The sequence below is a fragment of the Salvelinus namaycush genome, chromosome 3 (genome assembly GCF_016432855.1).
Source record: "Salvelinus namaycush isolate Seneca chromosome 3, SaNama_1.0, whole genome shotgun sequence".
Lineage (NCBI taxonomy): Eukaryota > Metazoa > Chordata > Actinopteri > Salmoniformes > Salmonidae > Salvelinus > Salvelinus namaycush.
In genome coordinates, this window is record NC_052309.1 from 54,164,570 (window position 1) to 54,186,667 (window position 22,098).

Sequence of the window (22,098 nt, forward strand, 5' to 3'; positions counted from 1 at the left end):
TCACAGTTAATTTCATACATTTTGCTCATGGTGCACATAGTAGAGCTGTATTTTAAACCCTCACACATTTGTGTGTATGTTTTGATGTTTTTATACTACTGCAACCAAATTGCCCAGCAACGGGGCAATAAAGATTTTCTGAATCTGTATGCCATCCCTCTCCTGTCCTTACAGTGAAGGACTACCAGCTGATCCAGCCGCAGGACTCCAGTGCTACAGGCTCCCACAGCCCAGGGTCCCAGGTCCAGGGCGTAGGTCAGGGTCAGGGACCCCCCCAGGCCCAGCTAACCCGCTACCTCAGTAACTTCACCTCCATCATCAGCCACCTGCTGCAGAGCAGTCAGGACAGCAGCACCCCCGACGCTGTGGAGGCCTCCTGGGTCGTCTCACTGGCCCTCAAGGGCCTCTACAACACACTCAAGGTACCTCAGAAACAAAGCCACCTTTTGGTTATCATCACTCAACTTCTACACTATGTGCCTTTCTCTCTCTCTTTTCAATATGACATTTTATGTTAATCACCTGTGCTGTGTTTTTCTTCTAGATTTTTTGTCTTTTTATTGAATGTCCATTTCCGTCTTCTAGTGGTTGACCTTGAAGACTTTGTCTAACATTTCCTGTTGTGTTCCTTCCCTGTAGAAGCACGGCGTTGCCGAGGCCCAGGAGGCCATCCAACAATCCGGTCTGACCCAGCTTCTGGTGAGGAAGTGCAGTAAGGGGACTGGCTTCAGTAAGCTGTGGCTGCTCCGAGACCTGGAGATCCTCTCCATAATGCTCTACTCCTCCAAGAGAGAGATCCACAGCATGGCCCAGGGTCAGGACGGGGAGAGGGAGGAGAAGGAGCAAGACAAGGAGCATGACTCGGACCACTCTAGTTGTTGTGCCGACGACCCCGACCCAAACCGGCCTGACCCACTGGAGGGGCTCGACGAAGAGACTAAGATTTGCTTCCAGGTCAGCAGGGATGCCCACATCCTCATTGTACTGTTTTATTTTTTCTAAATCCTACTTCTGACACTAATGTATCGAAGGGCAACAGCCCCTTGGATCTCCGGTCTCGAACCCAGGTTTCCAGTCTGTAGGCAAACTTGTGAACCCCTGCTTTAATAGCACTAAACCACTTGGACGAGAAAGTAACGATCTCTCTCTCTCTGAATTGTAACAACCTCTCTGAATTGTGTCTGTTTCAGATTACCCATGATGCCTTAAACGCGCCCCTGCACATCCTGCGGGCCATGTACGAGCTGCAGATGAAGAGAACAGACTCCTTCTTTCTGGAGGTGCAGAAGAGGTGAGAATTGGATCACATTCCTGTCATACATTCCTCCATACAAATCAAATCACAATTGAATAAAAGTGCATCTAACAGTTACAACACACTTTACAGAAGAAAAAAAAATATATATGCTTCATAAAGAATGTGTTTTGAATACCATTGCACCAATGTCATTTTCATGCCTGACTTGTGTAGCTTTCATCCATCCCAGACAATGTTCTGCTATGACGTTGCGTGGTGGTGGCTGACTTGGTTGACGTCCCGCAGGTTTGATGGCGATGTGATAAAGACGGACGAGACGATTAGGACGCTGGCTCAGAAGTGGCAGCCCACCAAGAGACCTCGCTCTGAGGAGAGGAGCACCAAGGCTGTGGACACTGACATGATCGTCGTGCCCTGTGTGGTGAGCACTGCATTACATATGACGTAGTTTGAAGAATTGGTGTCAGCAAGATAATAGAACAAGTTGATAAATAACCCACTCCCCTTCCCCCTTCCTCTCCCAGTCCAAGCCCAGTCACTGTGAGAAGGCTACGGAGGAGACCACGGTGGTGACTCAAAAGCTGATCACCAACACGGAGACTGACCTCCAGCTGAGCTACGCCAAGCAGCGCCGCACCAAGTCCTCCGCCCTGCTTCACAAGGAGCTGGACGCACGCAGCAACCGCTCTGTCAGACAGTACCTAGTCAAGGTAGGTGGAGGTCCTGTCTGTCTGGTTCAGTTGGTACTGTACGAGCATGGCACTAGCTAGCAATGCCAGTGTTATGGATTCGATTCCTGCAAGGATCACGTATACTAAACGGGCTTGTTTCCCGGACACATATTAAGCCATTGAACATGCTTCTTTAGGCCAGGACTTACTCTAGATGTCTGCAGTCGCTGTACTGCAAGTGGATTTTGATAAAATGGTCTTCTAAATGATATGATGATATCATTATGTTCAGGTGAACCAGGCCATCGCCACCCTGTATGCCCGCCACGTGCTGGCGTCGTTGCTGGCTGACTGGCCCCAGGGGGCGCCACTGAGTGAGGAGGCTCTGGAGCTGAGTGGGGCATCACACATGGCCTACATCCTGGACATGCTGATGCAGCTGGAGGAGAGACCACTCTGGGAGAGGGTAAGCATGTGGTGGTGGTGTGTGTGTGTGTGATGTTTCACACAGGGAGTTATTGGGCTTCCACTCTGGAAACGGATGAGAGGGTGTGAACAAATTTGAGTGTGAGTGAGTGGTATGGAGGTGTGTGGGGTGTCTACATGTTCATGTGGGTTAACTCATTCCTCCGGTCACTAGATTCTACAGAAAGTGCTGGTTGGCTGCAGCCAGAGCATGCTGGGTAGTTTGTCTCTGACAGCGTGTCAGTTCATGGAGGAGCCTGGCATGGCCGTGCAAGTCAGGGAGTCCAAACACCCCTACGACAACAACACTAACTTTGAGGTGGGTACCACATAGATCTAATTCCCCACTGAGAACTCTTACCACAGGCACACTAGAAAGTCTACAAGTTTCTCAATATAGGATATACAGTTGAAGTCGGAAGTTTACATACACTTAGGTTGGCGTCATGAAAACTCGTTTTTCAACCACTCCACAAATTTCTTGTTAACAAACTATAACTGTGGCAAGTCGGTTAGGACATCTACTTTGCGCATGACACAAGTAATTTTTCCAACAATTGTTTACGGACAGATTATTTCACTTATAATTCACTGTATGACAATTCCAGTGGGTCAGAGGTTTACATACACTAAATGCCTTTAAACAGCTTAGAAAATTCCAGAAAATTATGTCATGACTTTAGAAGCTTTTGATAGGCTAATTGACATAATTTGAGTCAATTGGAGGTTTACCTGTGGATGTATTTCAAGGCCTACCTTCAAACTCAGTGCCTCTTTGCTTGACATCATGGGAAAATCAAAAGAAATTGAAGCAATTTCCAAACGCCTGAAGGTACCACGTTCATCTGTAAAAACAATAATACGCAAGTATAAACACCATGAGACCACGCAGCCGTCATACCGCTCAGGAAGGAGACGCGTTCTGTCTCCTACAGATGAACGTACTTTGGTGCGAAAAGTGCAAATCAATCCCAGAACAACAGCAAAGGACCTTGGGAAGATGCTGGAGGAAACATGTACAAAAGTATCTATATCCACAGTAAAACGAGTCCTATATCGACATAACCTGAAAGGCCGCTCAGCAAGGAAGAAGCCACTGCTCCAAAACCGCCATAAAAAAGCCAGACTACGGTTTGCAACTGCACATGGGGACAAAGATCGTACTTTTTGTAGAAATGTCCTCTGGTCTGATGAAACAAAAATAGAACTGTTTGGCCATAATGACCATCGATATGTTTGGAGGAAAAATGGGAGGGTTGCAAGCCGAAGAACACCATCCCAACCGTGAAGCACGGGGGTGGCAGCATCATGTTGTGGGGGTGCTTTGCAGCAGGAGGGACTGGTGCACTTCACAAAATAGATGGCATCATGAGGCAGGAAAATGATGTGGATATATTGAAGCAACATCTCAAGACATCAGTCAAGAAGTTAAAGCTTGGTCGCAAATGGGTCTTCCAAATGGACAATGACCCCAAGCATACTTCCAAAGTTGTGGCAAAATAGCTTAAGGACAACAAAGTCAAGGTATTGGAGTGGCCATCACAAAGCCCTGACCTCAATCATATAGATAATTTGTGGGCAGAATTGAAAAAGTGTGTGCGAGCAAGGAGGCCTACAAACCTGACTCAGTTACACCAGCTCTGTCCGGAGGAATGAGACAAAATTCATTATTCAACTTATTGTGGGAAGCTTGTGGAAGGCTACCCAAAACATTTGACCAAAGTTAAACAATTTAAAGGCAATGCTACCAAATACTAATTGAGTGTATGTAAACTTCTGACCCACTGGGAATGTGATGAAAGAAATAAAAGCTGAAATAAATAATTCTCTCTACTCTTATTCTGACATTTCACATTCTTAAAATAAAGTGGTGATCCTAACTGATCTAAATAAGGGAATTTTTACTCGGATTAAATGTCAGGAATTGTGAAACTGAGTTTAAATGTATTTGGCTAAGGTGTATGTAAACTTCCGACTTCAACTGTATATCAGTATCAATGAGCATTTGCAAGAAAATGATACATAACTTCAAATATAAGCATGTGGAAGTGGTTTTCATTCTTTTGATATTAAGATAATTCCACGCCAGATATGTACTGTGGGCTTCCTGTGTGGCCTAATGGAGGAAGCTTGCGTTGGACTGACTGTTCTGCAGCCGAGCAAGGATGTTGTAGAGCTTCTCTCTCTCGTTCTCACTTATTATCTCTTTCTCATTCTCTCTCGTTCTCGTTCTCTTGTTCTCTCTCTCTCTCTCTGTAGGACAAGGTGCACATCCCAGGGGCCATCTACCTATCTGTGAAGTTTGACTCCCGCTGTTACACTGAGGAGGGCTGTGATGAACTTATCATGGGCAGCAGCTCTGACTTTCTCCAGGACCTGCACAACTTCAGCGGCTCCCCACAGAAATGGACTGACTTCGAGATCCCTGGTGAGGGGACAGGGGCATGGAGAGAGGGACTGTCTGAGAGAGAGGGGGCTGGGACAGGGACAAAGGGCTGGGAGAGAGGGGACGGGGAGACTAGGAGAGGGAGAGGGGTCTGGGCGAGGGAGAGTGGACTAGGAGTAAGTATGCCACCCAATTAAGCGAATCGCTTCGGGAGTTGGTATTAAAGATGTTTCCACAATGTGGTTTCTATCTACATAGTTTCACCACCTGTCTGTGTGTGTGTAGGCTCATGACGTGTTGATTATTGATGTGTGTTTTCTCCACAGGGGATACTCTGCACTACAGGTTCATCTCAGACATGAGCAACACAGAGTGGGGATACAAATTCACTGTTACCGGGGGACACAGGGGCCGCTTCCAGACAGGTCGGTCTACACACACGCATGTACGCGCACTTACATACACACACTGCAGCGGCGTTGGGAGATTGAGACTGATGAACGAAGTGGGCCGGGGCTAGCATCAGCAGAGGACCTGTCTCATGTGGTTAAGCTTTTAAAAGGGTCTTTAATGCAGCTGAGTCTTTAATGCAGTTGACTGAACACACACATACGTGCACACGAGAAGAAGAGCTACTGAGTGCTCTGTCTGATCATAGAGGGAAATAGAAACTATCCTTTCACGTCTAAATCTCTCTTTGTCTCTTCCTCAAACAGGTTTTGAGATCCTAAAACAAATGTTGGCTGACGACCAAGTGCTCAGCCACCTCCCATTGGCTGACATCTGGGAGTGGCAGGTGGGCGTGGCCTGCCGCCAGACCGGGAACCAAAGACTGAAGGCCATCCACCTGTTGCTCCGCCTCCTGCAGTGTCAATCACAGAGGTGAGACTCTGTCCAATGTCCCTGTCCATCGTATCCATCTTGAACGTATGCACACACACACACACACACACACACACACACACACACACACACACACACACACACACACACACACACACACACACACACACACACACAAACTGTATATCCACACAGTATCCACACAAGTAAATACGCACACACACACCTCATTCTGTCACCTGCTCAAGGCTTTCATGACTTCAGGCACTACCTAGCCTAGTTTAGGATCAGGTACCTAAAGTAACAAGCTGGATTCACACTCCCAAACACACGACTCAACCGCACTCTTTGCCTACTAGAATCATAAAGCAAACTTGTCACAAATATTGGGGTACACTATTATACTTGAAACTTTGGTAAACCTACTGATTAGCAGCTGAAACCATTTAGGTAATAGTTTCCTAGGATGAGATTCTGGGGACCCTTTTTGTACCCAATTTCAAGGCTCAGTATGAAGATTACAAACACATCTATATCCTCCGCGTCTGTTTCCCCCTAGAGCTAGAGAAAACCGTTTTTGCTTAGAGTATTCCAGAGAAACCTAATGTCCTGATAGTTGCCATGGAGATGAGGTCACATATCTATTGGAGGATTTGCATATTTTCCATGCCGCTGGCCCCGTCTGGCTGTAGTGACATCACCCTGACTAAATAGAATACACAATGTGTTATAATAATACATGTGATTTAGTAGACGCTTTTATCCAGAGCGACTTACAGACATGCGTGCATACATTTTACGTATGGGTAATCCCAGGAACCGAACCCACTATCCTACAGATGTATCATGTCGTCTAATGGTGAGAACTAACGGAGCTTAACTTGACCCAACTTGCAGGTTCACATCTCACTGAAAAAACACTGAACAAGTGTGTGTGTGTGTGTGTGTGTGTGTGTGTGTGTGTGTGTGTGTGTGTGTGTGTGTGTGTGTGTGTGTGTGTGTGTGTGTGTGTGTGTGTGTGTGTGTGTGTGTGTGTGTGTGTGTGTGTGTGTGTGTGTGTGTGTGTTTGAGTGTGTGCTAGTCTCTAACTCTTATATCTCTGTGTGTGTAGGGGCTGTGAGCTGACCCTGCTGAGGCCTCTATGGCAGCTGTTCATGACCATGGAGAGTGGTCTGAGTCAGGACCCCACCAGTATCACTGTACTGCTGCCCCTACACAGAGCACTCACTGAGCTCTTCTTCATCGCCGAAGCCAGGGCCATGGTGAGAAACACACACAGCATACACACACAGACACACTTGCTGCTATCCAATTAGAGGACATAACGTTCTATGGCGGGAGGGTAGTAAGTAAAAGGTTGTACAGGTTCATACGTAGTTTACTAATACCGAAGGAGCTTGTCCTTTTTATCAGGCATGTCAATGTGAAGAACCTGTTACCAGTCTATGGATAGTGCTGGCACTCTAGATGTGTTAATGCACTTCTCAATATGTGTGTGTGTGGTAATCTGTGTTGTCAGCTAGCCTGCCTGTTTCCACCTAGGAAGGTTAATATAGCACTGTCACATAGCCCTGACCCCTCAGTGTGTTGTTCAGCCCACCTGTTCACCTGCTGGGCCCAGTCCAGGCCCGAGGCAGAGAGCAGCAGGTCTGCCATCTGTCACACAACACAGCCCCTGGCACCTGCTACCTGGCTGGCACACCACTATTTATTATCTCTCTAGCTTGATGGTGGAGAGAGAGGGATGGAGCCTGGGATGGGGAGAGAAAGAAAGAGAGGGGAGGGAGAGTGGATGAAGAGGGGGAGAGAGTGGGAGAGGGGGAAAGAGCGAGAGGAGAGATGGCGAGGATGAAGCGAGAGAGAGCTGCCCACCTGAAACCTTCAATAGGTGCGTGGGTGACCAGTCACTCTTTAACCTGCCTTGAATTCTGAATTAAGGAAAGGCGTGCATGTAGTTTTGCAGTCCAGCAGGAAATGATCCTTCCAGCTTGGTGTCCCTTAAATTGAGCGTCACGTCTACATTGTCTTCTGACAGGTGGAGACGTGAGTTCATTTTTTCTTAAAATGAGCGAGTTCAGACGGAGCCGTCACGTCTACTTATTTAAAGATAGATACCCATTCAACCTGACTGGCTATAAAGGCTCTCGACTAGACCAGTTCCCTCTCCTCTCCCCACTGAATGAATGAGGCTTAAGCTGCCAGTCCAACAGTGAAATTACTGAAATGAATGATCTGTTGACTTGTCTCAGAGATGGATCTCTGCCGCTGGCTGCTGGGGATATGAGAGGAAATGAGTATGTCTGGTTGTCTGTCTGTCTGGTTTGGGCTAATACCTATGGTGGATGTGTTGCTGTTGTTGTTGTTGATCTGTGTGGGCTTCAAACTAAGGTTGATGTGTTGTTTTCATGTGGGAGTGTTGTGTGGTTCTACCAGCAGGGGGCAGTAGGAGTTCTCACTAGCACTCACGCAGTCACACTGGGTACCATAGTGATGGCCTGAGATCGACACGCAGTCCACACACACTGATTCACCTAAGAGGAACATGTGCATCTATCCATCGATGTATCCATCCATCTATCTATCTAACTATATACACTACATGACCAAAAGTATGTGCACACCTGCTCATCGAACATCGCAATCGAGAGCAGACGATTTTTACGCGCTATGCGCGGGTCGTGAGCTTGTGTGGCCTACCATTTCGCGGCTGAGCCGTTGTTGCGCCTAAACGGTTCCACTTCATAATAACAGTACTTCCAGTTGACTGGGGCAGCTCTAGCAGGGCGGGCAGACATTTGACCAACTGACTTGTTGGAAATACTGTGTGTATATACAGTACCAGTCAAAACTTTTAGAACGCCTACTCATTCAAGGGTTATTATTTTGACTATTTTCTACATTGTAGAATAATAGTGAAGACATCAAAACTATGAAATAACACATATCGAATCATGTAGTAACAAAAAGTGTTAAACAAATCAAAATATATTTGAGATTCTTCAAAGTAGCCACCCTTTGCCTTGATGACAGCTTTGCACACTCTTGGCATTCTCTCAACCAGCTTCATGAGGAAGGCTTTTCCAACACTCTTGAAGGAGTTCCCACATATGCTGAGCACTTGTTGGCTGCTTTTCCTTCACTCTGCTGTCCAACTCATCCCAAACCATCTCAATTTGGTTGAGGTCAGGGGATTGTGGAGGCCAGGTCATCTGATGCAGCACTTCATCACTGTCCTTCTTGGTCAAATAACCCTTACACAGCCTGGTGGTGTGTTTTGAGTCAATGTCCTGTTGAAAAACAAATAATATTCCCACTAAGTGCAAACCAGATGGGATGGCGTATCGCTGCAAAATGCTGTGGTAGCCATGCTGGTTAAGTGTGCCTTCAATTCTAAATGAATCACTGACAGTGTCACCAGCAAAGCACCATCACACCACCTCCTCCATGCTTCACGGTGGAACCACGTATGCAGAGATCACCGTTCACTTACTCTGCGTCTCACAAAGACACGGCGGTTGGAACCAAAAATCTAACATTTGGACTCATCAGACCAAACGACAGATTTCACCTGGTCTAATGTCCATTGCTTGGGTTTCTTGGCCCAAGCAAGTCTCTTCTTATTGGTGTCCTTTAGTAGTGGTTTCTTTGCAGCAATTTGACCATGAAGGCCTGATTCACGCAGTCTCCTCTGAACAGTTGATGTTGAGATGTGTGTTACTTGAACTCTGTGAAGCATTTATTTGGGCTGCAATCTGAGGTGCATTTAACTTTAATTAACGTATCCTCAGCAGCAGAGGTAACTCCACCTTTCCTGTGGCGGTTCTCATGAAAGCCAGTTTCATCATTGCGCTTGATGGTTTTTGCGACTGCACTTGAAGAAGCTTTCTTCAAAAAGTTCTTGAAATGTTCCGTATTGACTGATCTTCATGCCTTAAAGTAATGATGGACTGTCATTTCTATTTGCTTATTTGAGCTGTTCTTTCAATAATATGGACTTGGTCTTTTGCCAAATAGGGCTGTCTTCTGTATACCACCTCTACCTTCTCACAACACTACTGATTGGCTCAAACGCATAAAATAATAAAAAATCCACAAATTAACTTATAACAGCCACACCAGTTCATTGAAATGCATTCCAGGTGACTGCCGCATAAAGCTGGTTGAGAGAATGCCAAGAGTGTGCAAAGCTGTCATCAAGGCAAAGGGTGGCGACTTTGAAGAATCTCAAATATAAAATATATTTTGATTTGTTTACCATCTTTTTGTTTACTACATGATTCCATGTGTGTTATTTCATAGTTTTGATGTCTTCACTATTATTCTACAATGTAGAAAATAGTAAAAATAATGAAAAACCCTTGAACGAGTAGGTGTTTCCAAACTTTTGACTGGTACTGTATATAATCCATCTCTCTCTGTATAATCAACCCACATAAAAATACTTGTTTTTTTACAAACACTCTCACAAACACCTAAATGTGTTTGTTTGCTGCAAAGCCTATTTACTGCTGACTCACTCTCCATATCTGAACTGGTGGGTAGTGAAGTGTTGTGTTCTGCGAAAGAACAGAGGGGCATACCAGAGGTGTGCAGGGCCTTGTCATTCATATTGCACACTATTGTGTATCCCAAATTACCCCCACTAACCTTGCCACCAACACTGAAAACATCAGAGGGGAAACACTGCCCATAGCCTCAGCATGCACTAGTCTGTGTGTTTGTGTGTGTGTGTCTAAACCTTAGACAAACCTTAGACTCTGTTCTACTATGACACACACACACACACACACATTTACACAAAGAGAGAGATCGACACACACACACCCTGACAATATATTATACAGATGTCTATGCTCAGACCAGACTACAGGAGTTGTGAAGGTGTAATAGATACGCCATCACCTTTGTCCTAAAAATAATTATGAGCATTGAATCTGCTTTGTCAGTGTGTTGACAAATGGGGCAGTTCCCAGTAAGGTGATGACATACAGCGTAGTTCACACTTCCATGTTGACACTGATGCAGCGAGCGCGGCGTGCTGTTGAACATGTTGACACGTCAGGTTTCAGAGCCTTTACTTTACTTTATTAGGTTTTCAAAAAAACAAACACGGAGGACCAAGTACATTATGTAAGCCTCCCAAATAGCACCCTACTCATAATTGAGGTTAATTTGACAGAAACAATAGACCTGAATCAACATTTCTGTTAATGTGCCAAATAAAGCCAGCTTGGCTAGTTGTCAACTGTAGCCTGTCTGGTCTATCTGGTGCAGGACTTTATCATCCAGAACCAGTAGACATACTGTATGAACTGCCAAGGCTCAGTGGTTAATATACAGTCACTTCTGCTGCTTCCCCAAACAGTGTCTTATAGTGTCTCGTGACAGAGCTGGCCAGCGTGCATGGGAGATTTGGGTCTGGGTTCCCAACTTCCGAAACGTTTGTTCTATGTGCATGAGAGCACCTTGGGAAGATGTTAATCTCTAAAACATAGGCAGCATCCCAAATAGCACCCTTTTCCCTGTATAGTGCACTACTTTTGCTTCTCAAAAGCAGTACACTATGTAGTGAATAGGGTGCTATTTGGTAACCACACAATGTACTTCAGACAGGAAGTGACTTGTATAAAGGCGTTTCTAACATCATCAAATGGATCCTTTAGTTATATTCGCCTATATCTCCTGAAGTATACATGTCAGGGATTGTCGTGCACTGTCAGCTGTACAAATAGTCCAAGATGTTACCTTGGTATAAACAGCAGGCTGGGATAGGGAGAGTGAGGATATGTCCCAAAATACACCCTATTCCCTATATAGTGCACTACTTTTGACCAGAGCCTTATGGACCCTTGTCAAAAGTAGTGCACTAAATAGGGAATAGGGTCACATTTAGCAGCTTGCGAGACTGAGGGATGGAGGTATGAGGGTCTGGATTGTGTCTCCCTCTCCTACTAGCTACACCATAAAAGCTCCATTTGGCCAGTCACAGTCTTATCTATGTTCTGGAACTCTTCTCTCTCCACGGTTGCATAATAACAGTAACACCAGACCTGCCTGGGTTCAAATAGAATTTGTTTTTTGTCTAATTCCAGAGTGTGGTTGAGCCTGTCTGGAGTGCCAGGTGGGTGAGGTTTGGAGTTGCACTTCTGGGGACTATTACATTCGTTCCATTGCGCCAGACATGCTCAATTAAGCGCAGCTGAAGTATATGACAGAAAACTAATACTATTTGAACCCAGGTCTTCATGACAGAGTTATTCTTTCTCAGAATTGGCTTCTTCTGCTGGAAGCTCTATCTTATTTGTTAGTAATTTTGAAGGATTTTCCTACGCTAAATTCTACATACCACAGAAAGCTGTTCTCAGTACTCTTGAGGTAAGTGGTCAGAAACTCTCCCAGTGACAAGTGAGATTGTCTCTGGAATGTTTCACGAACTCTTTCCAGTGAATGTGTACTGTAGGTTGTATGGGCACTTTTGGCAGAAATCGATGATTGGAAAGCCATAGCATATTCACTGTTTGTACCTCAGTTTTCTTGCTCAATGTATGTTCTGTGCGTGGAAGTCACAGTGTAGCAAGCATGTAAGGACGGAGGAGCAAGGTCTTATTGAGAAGGACTACAAACCCTTGTCTTTGTTTTCCAGGAGGAAGGCATTCTCCAGGGGTACCTATTAGCCTTGACCACCAATGAACAGCTCCTAGCCCGCACAGCACTGGTAAGAACTCAGTTAGACTTGCACCACTTTGTACTTGGTAATGTTGAAGACAGGGATTGACCACCAGAATCATGATGCTAGCCATGTAGAAAGTGACATTCTTTTTCCATCTCGTATAAAGATTTAGAGGCTGTAACGACATATTCTACTCACCCAGGATGGTAATGCTTAGAAACTATTATTTCAAATATCTTCTAAGTACTTACACTTTGCCTAGGACTACTCTGTGACCTAGATGGTTATCAATATCATGAATGATACATTTTGAAATGTGGGCTCAAACATATAGGCTAGATAACATTCTCACTGTGCCTCCAGGCCCAGATCTCCATAATTTTCCAAAACATACTCCATCCATGCTATACAAATGACGTTGAAATACCACTTTTAAGACTGTTCTCAATACGGAAGTGGTCAGACGACGTGGATGCTACGCTACAGGACTGTTTTACTGCTTCATCAATAAGTGCATCGACGACGTCATCCCCACAGTGACTGTACATTTCCAAACCAGAAGCCATGGATTACAGGCAACATCTGCACCGGGGTAAAGGCTAGAGCTGCCGCTTTCAAGGAGAGGGACACTAATCCGGACGCTTAGAAGAAATCCCGCTATGCCCTCAGGCGAACCATCAAACAGGCAAAGCATCAATACAGGACTAAGATTGGATCCTACTACACCGGCTCTGGTGCTCGTCGGATCTGGCAGGGCTTGCAAACTATTACAGACTACAAAGGGAATCCCAGACGCGAGCTGCCCAGAGACGTGAGCCTACCAGACAGGCTAAATGCCTTTTATGCTCACTTCGTGGCAAGCAATATTGAAGCATGCATGAGAGCACCAGCTGTTCCGGACGACTGTGTGATCACTCTCTCCGTAGCCAATGTAAGCAAGACCTTTAAACAGGTCAACATTCACAAGCCCGCGGGGCCAGATGGATTACCATGACGTATACTCAAAGCATGTGCGGACCAACTGGCAAGTGTCTTCACTGATATTTTCAACCTCTCCCTGGCCGAGTCTGTAATACCTACATGTTTCAAGCAGACCACCATAGTCCCTGTGCCCAAGAACACCAAGGTAACCTGCCTAAATGACTACCGCCCCGTAGCACTCACGTCGGTAGCCATGTAGTGCTTTGAAAGGCTGGTCATGGCTCACATCAACACCATCATCCCGGAAACCCTTGACCCACTCCAATTCGTATACCGCCCCAAAAGATCCACAGATGACGCAATCTCAATCGCACTCACCACTGCCCTTTCCTACATGGACAAAAGGAACACATGTGAGAATGCTGTTCATTGACTACAGCTCAGCGTTCAACACCATAATGATGAGCTTTGTGGGCACTAAGCTAAGGACCCTGGAACTAAACACCCCCCTCTGCAACTGGATCCTGGACTTCCTGATGGGCCGTCCCCAGGTGGTAAGGGTAGGCAACAAGACATCTGTACATTGATCCTCAACACGGGGGCCCCTCAGGGGTGCAAGCCGAGTCCCCTCCTATACTCCCTGTTAACCCACGACTGCTTGGCCATGCACGACTCCAACACCATAATTTAAGTTTGCTGACGACACAACAGTGGTAGGCCTGATCTCCCTGAACATGAGCAAGACTAAGGAGATGATCGTGGACTACAGGAAAAGGATGGCCAAACGCCCCCATTCACATCAACGGGGTTGTAGTGGAGCGGGTCGAGAGTTTCAAGTTCCTTGGTGTCCACATCACCAACAAACTATCATGGTCCAAACATACCAAGAAAGTCGTAAAGAGGGCACGACAACGCCTTTTCCCCCTCAAGAGACTGAAAAGATTTGGCATGGGTCCCCAGATCCTCAAAAAGTTCTACAGCTACATCATCGAGAGCATCCTGACCGGTTGCATCACCGTCTGGTATGGCAACTGCTCTGCATCCGACCATAAGGCGCTACAGAGGGTAGCGCGTACAGCCCAGTACATCACTGGGGCCAAGCTTCCTGACATCCAGGACCTACAGTGGGGGGGAAAATATTTAGTCAGCCACCAATTGTGCAAGTTCTCCCACTTAAAAAGATGAGAGAGGCCTGTAATTCTCATCATAGGTACACTTCAACTATGACAGACAAAAGGAAAAATCCAGAAAATCACATTGTAGGATTTTTTATGAATTTATTTGCAAATTATGGTGGAAAATAAGTATTTGGTCACCTACAAACAAGCAAGATTTCTGGCTCTCACAGACCTGTAACTTCTTCTTTAAGAGGCTCCTCTGTCCTCCACTCATTACCTGTATTAATGGCACCTGTTTGAACTTGTTATCAGTATAAAAGACACCTGTCCACAACCTCAAACAGTCACACTCCAAACTCCACTATGGCCAAGACCAAAGAGCTGTCAAAGGACACCAGAAACAAAATTGTAGACCTGCACCAGGCTGGGAAGACTGAATCTGCAATAGGTAAGCAGCTTGGTTTGAAGAAATCAACTGTGGGAGCAATTATTAGGAAATGGAAGACATACAAGACTACTGATAATCTCCCTCGATCTGGGGCTCCACGCAAGATCTCACCACGTGGGGTCAAAATGATCACAAGAACGGTGAGCAAAAATCCCAGAACCACACAGGGGGACCTAGTGAATGACCTGCAGAGAGCTGGGACCAAAGTAACAAAGCCTACCATCAGTAACACACTACGCCGCCAGGGACTCAAATCCTGCAGTGCCAGACGTGTCCCCCTGCTTAAGCCAGTACATGTCCAGGCCCGTCTGAAGTTTGCTAGAGAGCATTTGGATGATCCAGAAGAAGATTGGGAGAATGTCATATGGTCAGATGAAACTAAAATATAACTTTTTGGTAAAAACTCAACTCGTCGTGTTTGGAGGACAAAGAATGCTGAGTTGCATCCAAAGAACACCATACCTACTGTGAAGCATGGGGGTGGAAACATCACGCTTTGGGGCTGTTTTTCTGCAAAGGGACCAGGACGACTGATCCGTGTAAAGGAAAGAATGAATGGGGCCATGTATCGTGAGATTTTGAGTGAAAACCTCCTTCCATCAGCAAGGGCATTGAAGATGAAACGTGGCTGGGTCTTTCAGCATGACAATGATCCCAAACGCATCCGCCTGGGCAACGAAGGAGTGGCTTCGTAAGAAGCATTTCAAGGTCCTGGGGTGGCCTAGCCAGTCTCCAGATCTCAACCCCATAGAAAATCTTTGGAGGGAGTTGAAAGTCTGTGTTGCCCAGCAACAGTCCCAAAACATCACTGCTCTAGAGGAGATCTGCATGGAGGAATGGGCCAAAATACCAGCAACAGTGTGTGAAAACCTTGTGAAGACTTACAGAAAACGTTTGACCTCTGTCATTGCCAACAAAGGGTATATAACAAAGTATTGAGATAAACTTTTGTTATTGACCAAATACTTATTTTCCACCATAATTTGCAAATAAATTCATTAAAAATCCTACAATGTGATTTTCTGCATTTTCTTTTCTCGTTTTGTCTGTCGTAGTTGAAGTGGAGCTATGATGAAAATTACAGACCTCTCTCATCTTTTTAAGTGGGAGAACTTGCACAATTGGTGGCTGACTAAATACTTTTTTGCCCCACTGTATATACTAGGCGGTTTCAGAGGAAGGCCCCAAAAAAATAAAAAAAAACGCAGGTCATAGACTGTTCTCTCTGCTACCGCACGGCAAGCGGTACCGGAGCTCCAAGTCTAGGTCCAAAAGGCTCCTTAACATCTAGCCACAAGACGACTGAACAATTAATCAAATGGCCACCCAGACAATTTACATTGACACACCCCACCTCCCTTTGTTTTTATGCTGCTGCTACTTGCTGTTTATTATCTATTCGCTGTTTATTATCTTTACCCCTACCTACATGTACAAATTACATTTACATTTAACATTTACATTTACATTTAAGTCATTTAGCAGACGCTCTTATCCAGAGCGACTTACAAATTGGTGCATTCACCTTATGATATCCAGTGGAACAACCACTTTACAATAGTGCATCTAAATCTTTTAAGGGGGGGGGGGGGGGGGTTAGAAGGATTACTTTATCCTATCCTAGGTATTCCTTAAAGAGGTGGGGTTTCAGGTGTCTCCGGAAGGTGGTGATTGACTCCGCTGACCTGGCGTCGTGAGGGAGTTTGTTCCACCATTGGGGTGCCAGAGCAGCGAACAGTTTTGACTGGGCTGAGCGGGAACTGTACAATTACCTTGACTAACCTGTATCCCCGCACATTGACTCTGTACCGGTACCCCCTGTATATAGCCTCATTTTTTTTTTTTTTTACTTTAGTTTATTTAGTAAATATTTTCTTAACTCTATTTCTTGAACTGCATTGTTGGTTAAGGGCTTGGTAGTAAGCATTTCACAGTAATGTCTACACCTGTTGTATTCGGCGCATGTGACAAATAATTTGAGGTGATCTGTTTTCCCATTTGTCAATCAGGGTGTGATGAGTCCCAGAGTGAGAATACCGGTGGTCTTTAGTTATGATATTCAGCTGTTCCTCATTTTCTCCTCGAATGGTGAATCATAATGCGAGTGACACATCGCAGACTGCACACACATAAACCCCTACCGGTGCTCTGTATGTGGGCTGTTGCTGCATTCTGTACTAATGTATCTGGTAATTACCTCTCATTATCATGCGTGGCTTAGCGAACATCATCTCCGCCCCGCTATGCTGTGATCCCGAACAGAAGGGCAGAGGTGTAAGGGGGCAGCAGGCAAGCAGTGTGGAGGGAGGGGGGATTCTGGGGTTGGGAGATGCACGATTAAAATTATAATGTCTGATTGTCAGAGCTGAGAAGGGTTTACCTGTCTAAAGATGTCTAAAACCTCATTGATCTTCGTCTATTATCGGCATTGGTTGAAGCTCAGTGTTCAATTCAAATCTCCCTACCATCATATCTATGCCAATATGACACCAATCTTGATTAAAATTCGCAAATCAACTTGATTGGAGGCACACAATACACTCCCGGTCTCTCGTCATGAACCGTCCAGTCGTTACCGAGAACCACATACCAGATTTTTTGGCAGGGTCGTTAGCAATTCCTTTTTAAGAGTTTTTCTTGCGCCTACCTAGCTCAAATTTTAGACATCGGATTAAAACAAGACTATAGCCTCCTTAAAGTGACAATTGGACTTAAATGTCAGAATGACTACATTTGTAGGTGAACAGTTTTTATTACATTTATAATTTATTGCTCTCACGTGCTCATTTATGTCCATTAAAAACCAATTATGTACAGCTGCTAGCACCATGAATTCAAGCTGAGGTTAATCAATAAATGCAAATATATATTTGGATTAGCTAGGTAGGTACACTGGAAGGTTATACAGTGCATTCGGAAAGTATTCAGACCCCTTGACTTTTTCCACATTTTGTTACATTACAGACATATTCTAAAATGTATTAAATAGTTTTTTCCCCTCATCAATTTTTATTTATTTTATTTAACCTTTATTTAACCAGGAAGGGCTCATTGAGATTTAAAATCTCTTTTTCAAGAGCGTCCTGGCCAAGATAGGCAGCACCAAGTCATTACAAAAAATTACAGACAGACAACATGAAAAACTACAAGTAATCTAGTAAAAACCATTCATGAATTCACAAGAGTATAACAATATCAAAAACAGCAATCTACACACAATACCCCATAATGACAAAGCAAAACCGATTTTTATACATTTTTGCAAGTTTATTAAAAATAGACAACTGAAATTACATTTACATAAGTATTCAGACCTTTTACTCAGCACTTTGTTGAAGCATCTTTGGCAGGGATTACAGCCTTGAGTCTTCTTGGGTATGAGGCTACAAGCTTGGCACACCTGTATTTGGGGAGTTTCTCCCATTCTTCTCTGCAGATCCTCTCAAGCTCTGTCACGTTGGATGGCGACCGTCGCTGCACAGCTATTTTCAGGTCTCTCCAGAGATGTTCAATCGGGTTCAAGTCTGGGCTCTGGCTGGGACCCTCAAGGACATTCAGAGACTTGTCCCAAAGCCACTCCTGTGTTGTCTTGGCTGTGTGCTTAGGGTTGTTGTCCTGTTGGAAGATGAACCTTTGACCCAGTCTGAGGTCCTGAGCACTCTGGAGCAGGTTTTCATCAAGGATCTCTCTGTACTTTGCTCTGTTCATCTTTCCCTCGATCCTGACTAGTCTCCCAGTCCCTGCCGATGGAAAAACATCCCCACAGCATGACACTGCCACCACCACGCTTCACTGTAGGGATGGTGCCAGGTTTCCTCGAGACCTGACGCTTGGTGTTCAGGCCAAAAAGTTAATCAGACCAGGTTCCATCAGACCAGAGAATATTGTTTCTCATGGTCTGAGAGTCTTTATGTGCCTTTTGGCAAACTCCAAGCGGGCTGTCATGTGCCTTTTACTGAGGAGGGGCTTCTGTCTTGCCACTCTACCATAAAGACCTGATTGGTGGAGTGCTGCAGAGATGGTTGTCCTTCTGGAAGGTTCTCCCATCTCCACAGGGGACCTCTGGAGCTATGTCAGAGTGACCATCGGGTTCTTGGTAACCTCCCTGACCAAGGCCTTTCTCCCCCGATTGCTCAGTTTGGCTGGGCGGACAGCTCTAGGAAGAGTCTTGGTGGTTCCAAACTTCTTCCATTTTAGAATGATGGAGCCCACTGTGTTTTTGGGGACCTTCATTGCTGCAGACATATTTTGGTACCCTTCCCCAGATCTGTGCCTTGACACAATCCTGTCACAGAGCTCTATGGACAATTCCTTCGACCTCATGGCTTGGTTTTTGCTCTGACATGCACTATCAACTTTGGGACCTTGTATAGACAGGTGTGTGCCATTCCAAATCATGTCCAATCCATTTAATTTACCGCAGGTGGACTCCAAGTTGTAGAAACATCTCAAGGATGATCAATGGAAACAGGATGCACCTGAGCTAAATTTTAAGTCACATAGCAAAGGGTCTGAATACTTATGTAAATAAGGTATTTTGGGTTTTTTTGCAAAAATTTCTAAAAACCTGTTTTCGCTTTGTCATTATGGGGTGACGTGTGTAAAATGATGAATCAATTTAATACATTTTAGAATAAGGCTGTAACGTCACAAAAATGTGGAAAAAGTCAAGGCGTCTGAATACTTTCCGAATGCACTGTAACTCTTCTCTCCTTGCTCAACTCCTCCCCTCTCACACACTCCCTCATCCCCACCTCTCTCTCTCCCCCTCTCTTTCTCTCTCTCTCTCTCACTCCCACATCAACTCTCTCACTCACTTGCTCATTCACTCACTCTCCTCTCTTTTTTTTTTATCTCGCAGGCTCTGAAGAACATCGCAGCCATCAGTCTGGCTATCAATTACCCCAATAAATCCACCAAGCTGCTCAATACATCCCCCTGAGAATGGAGAGAGAGACGGAACAGTGGAGAGAGAGGAGGAGAAAAAGAAAGCTAGCGACTTGGAGGGGTGGATATCCTCACATCCTGTCTCTGCCAGCTCTGAAAGAGGGATGAAGGGGATGGAGAGAAAGAAACACCCTCTGAATGTCTTCCTACAACAGCAGAACTGTAAAAGGGATTCACTCCTTCCTTCCCTGCTTCTATTCTCTCTCAATCCCCATTTCTATCCTCTCTCAATCCCCCTGTTTTCCCTCTCCATCTCTTTGTACTATTTTTATTGACTGGGGAGAAGGGGGGCTAACTCGACAACAACACATCACTCTATCACAATCCTTTTGCCTTAGGTGAATACAACGTATCAGCATCGTGTGGGTTTCAGAGAAAGAAGATAGCCTAGCTGTGTCTCTTTGTTTAGGATTAAGATGCTGCAGAAGCCCCTGTGCTAAAGCAAATTAAGTGTGCCAAATTTGTCACCTTTCTGTGGAGAAATAGAAGTTTATTTTCTGTTTATTTTCTGTTTATTCTTTTTATTTTTAACAAAAGCCACCTTGGTTTTAGAAAATCGGTCGCTCATGGAGAAGCGGGTCACCTTGCCTAGCTCCCCGAATCCCTGTCTCTCTGTGGACAATGTAGAGCAGAACTAAAAATACAGCTACAGCCCAGAACAGGAGAGAACATTTCTGTTTAGGCCCCTGAGCCTCAGATTTGTCACCATGGGGAGAGAGAACTGAGCTCCGACCTAACATCTCCACTATGTTTTCTCCACAGCTTCCTCCTTTTTGTGAACATAGAGGACAACTGTTTTTGGCCCCAGTGTCATCTGTCTATATCACAGTACTTAATTTAGAGGGTTACGGGGTTACTCTGGAAACAGTCTCATGTTGTCATACTTCCTAGTCTCATTCACTCGGGGAAACAGAATGGGAGAATTTGTAATCTAGGTTCCTCTATATATTGGATTTCAGTATATTCACACCGTATATTGGATTTCAGTATTTTCACGCAGCGACATAATGGGAGAAATTGTAATCTAGGTTCCTCTATATATTGGATTTCAGTATATTCCCAAGGTATATTGGATTTCAGTATATTCACACAGACTATAGGTATATGCACCTGTTGACATGGTAAAATGACACAGTGCATGGACATGGCACCAATGGTTAACAGGAGAACTCACTTTGTCGACAGTCACTGGTGTTGGCTAATTATGACACGAGTGAAATGGTCGACCACCACGCACCACTGTAGAGTTGTCTGCATGACAGTGGTCATGTATTGATGGGGTTATATTATATATTCACACTCTGGCTGTATACTGTACTGTAGCTTATAAGGACACACACGAGGGGAAAAGTGTGTTCCTGCCATTTCTGTTCAAAGCTAAGGGAGAACATGGTCAGTCAGCTGTGTGATATGAAGCCCATTGTACAGCAAACACACACACACACACACACACACCGTATAGTGTGGCTAGTTTATTATAGTAGCCTGGCGGTCCATGCTTAATGTGCCATAACCAACCTCTAGCTTGTGTTCCTTCATTGTCATGCTAAAACTACTTGAGAATTGGCTATAACACATACAGTATGTGGACCTCTCTATTAAATAGTGAGTATTACCTCCACATATCAGAACTATGGATATTTGACCTGAATGACATGCCAGATTGAGATATTGATGCGGGGATGTGATTGGTTGTGGTCCGATAGGTGTGTGAGCTTTCTGGAGTGTGATTGGTTCTTATCAGAAACATATGAACTTCTTATGTTTCATGATCACATCTAGAATTAAGTTGTTTTTCTTTTAGTTCTTTGTTTTAGTTTTAGAGTTTTTGTTTGTATTTTTAGTTTTTATTCCTTTTTTTCCTTTGATAAATTCTCCTGATCAAATAGATTAAAAGACGGAAGCCCTTTTTATTTTAAAACAGCTTCCTTAAGGTGAATTGGATCGACAATTATATTGCAGTGTTATTTAGTACGGTGATGGAAATTCATTGCAATATTCAGAGTTCTATTTTTGTTTAAGTTTTATGTGTGCGGCATAATTTAATAGGGAAGACGACGGATGCCAAAGAATACCCTTTTTGTCAAATCATTAAATGTGTCTGATATGATATCTCTTCCAACCAGAGCACTTTATGGATGTGTTGTCACATAACTGCTCTGTATATTGTGGAAATAGGGAAAAAGAAGGAAAACTAAAAGAGATGTGTTCTTTTTATTTTGGAGGTCCTGTACTGTTATTGAGAACAGGTTAGCTGGGTGCTAGCTGACGATGACACAGGCTGTTGGGTCTCCAGTGTTTTTGTTTACATGAGCGTCAGCCAGTGTTGAGCATCTAAAAATGGCCGTCACACGGCCACCAAGATGACCCC

General features: G+C 44.7%; 1 protein-coding gene across 1 annotated transcript in view; it reads left to right on the top strand.

Moving 5' to 3' along the window:
* zzef1 (zinc finger, ZZ-type with EF hand domain 1) overlaps nt 1–21,849 on the top strand; it is a 54,266-nt gene extending 32,417 nt beyond the window's left edge. The window contains exons 44-56 of the mRNA XM_038988518.1: nt 175–422; nt 640–954; nt 1,191–1,291; nt 1,544–1,679; nt 1,783–1,968; nt 2,222–2,395; nt 2,570–2,713; nt 4,654–4,822; nt 5,107–5,205; nt 5,497–5,662; nt 6,735–6,885; nt 12,267–12,338; nt 19,642–21,849. Of these exons, the coding sequence (XP_038844446.1) occupies nt 175–422; nt 640–954; nt 1,191–1,291; nt 1,544–1,679; nt 1,783–1,968; nt 2,222–2,395; nt 2,570–2,713; nt 4,654–4,822; nt 5,107–5,205; nt 5,497–5,662; nt 6,735–6,885; nt 12,267–12,338; nt 19,642–19,722 (2,042 nt within the window). The 3' untranslated portion in view covers nt 19,723–21,849. The remainder of the gene's footprint in view (nt 1–174; nt 423–639; nt 955–1,190; nt 1,292–1,543; nt 1,680–1,782; nt 1,969–2,221; nt 2,396–2,569; nt 2,714–4,653; nt 4,823–5,106; nt 5,206–5,496; nt 5,663–6,734; nt 6,886–12,266; nt 12,339–19,641) is intronic.
* Nucleotides 21,850–22,098: the final 249 nt, after the last annotated feature.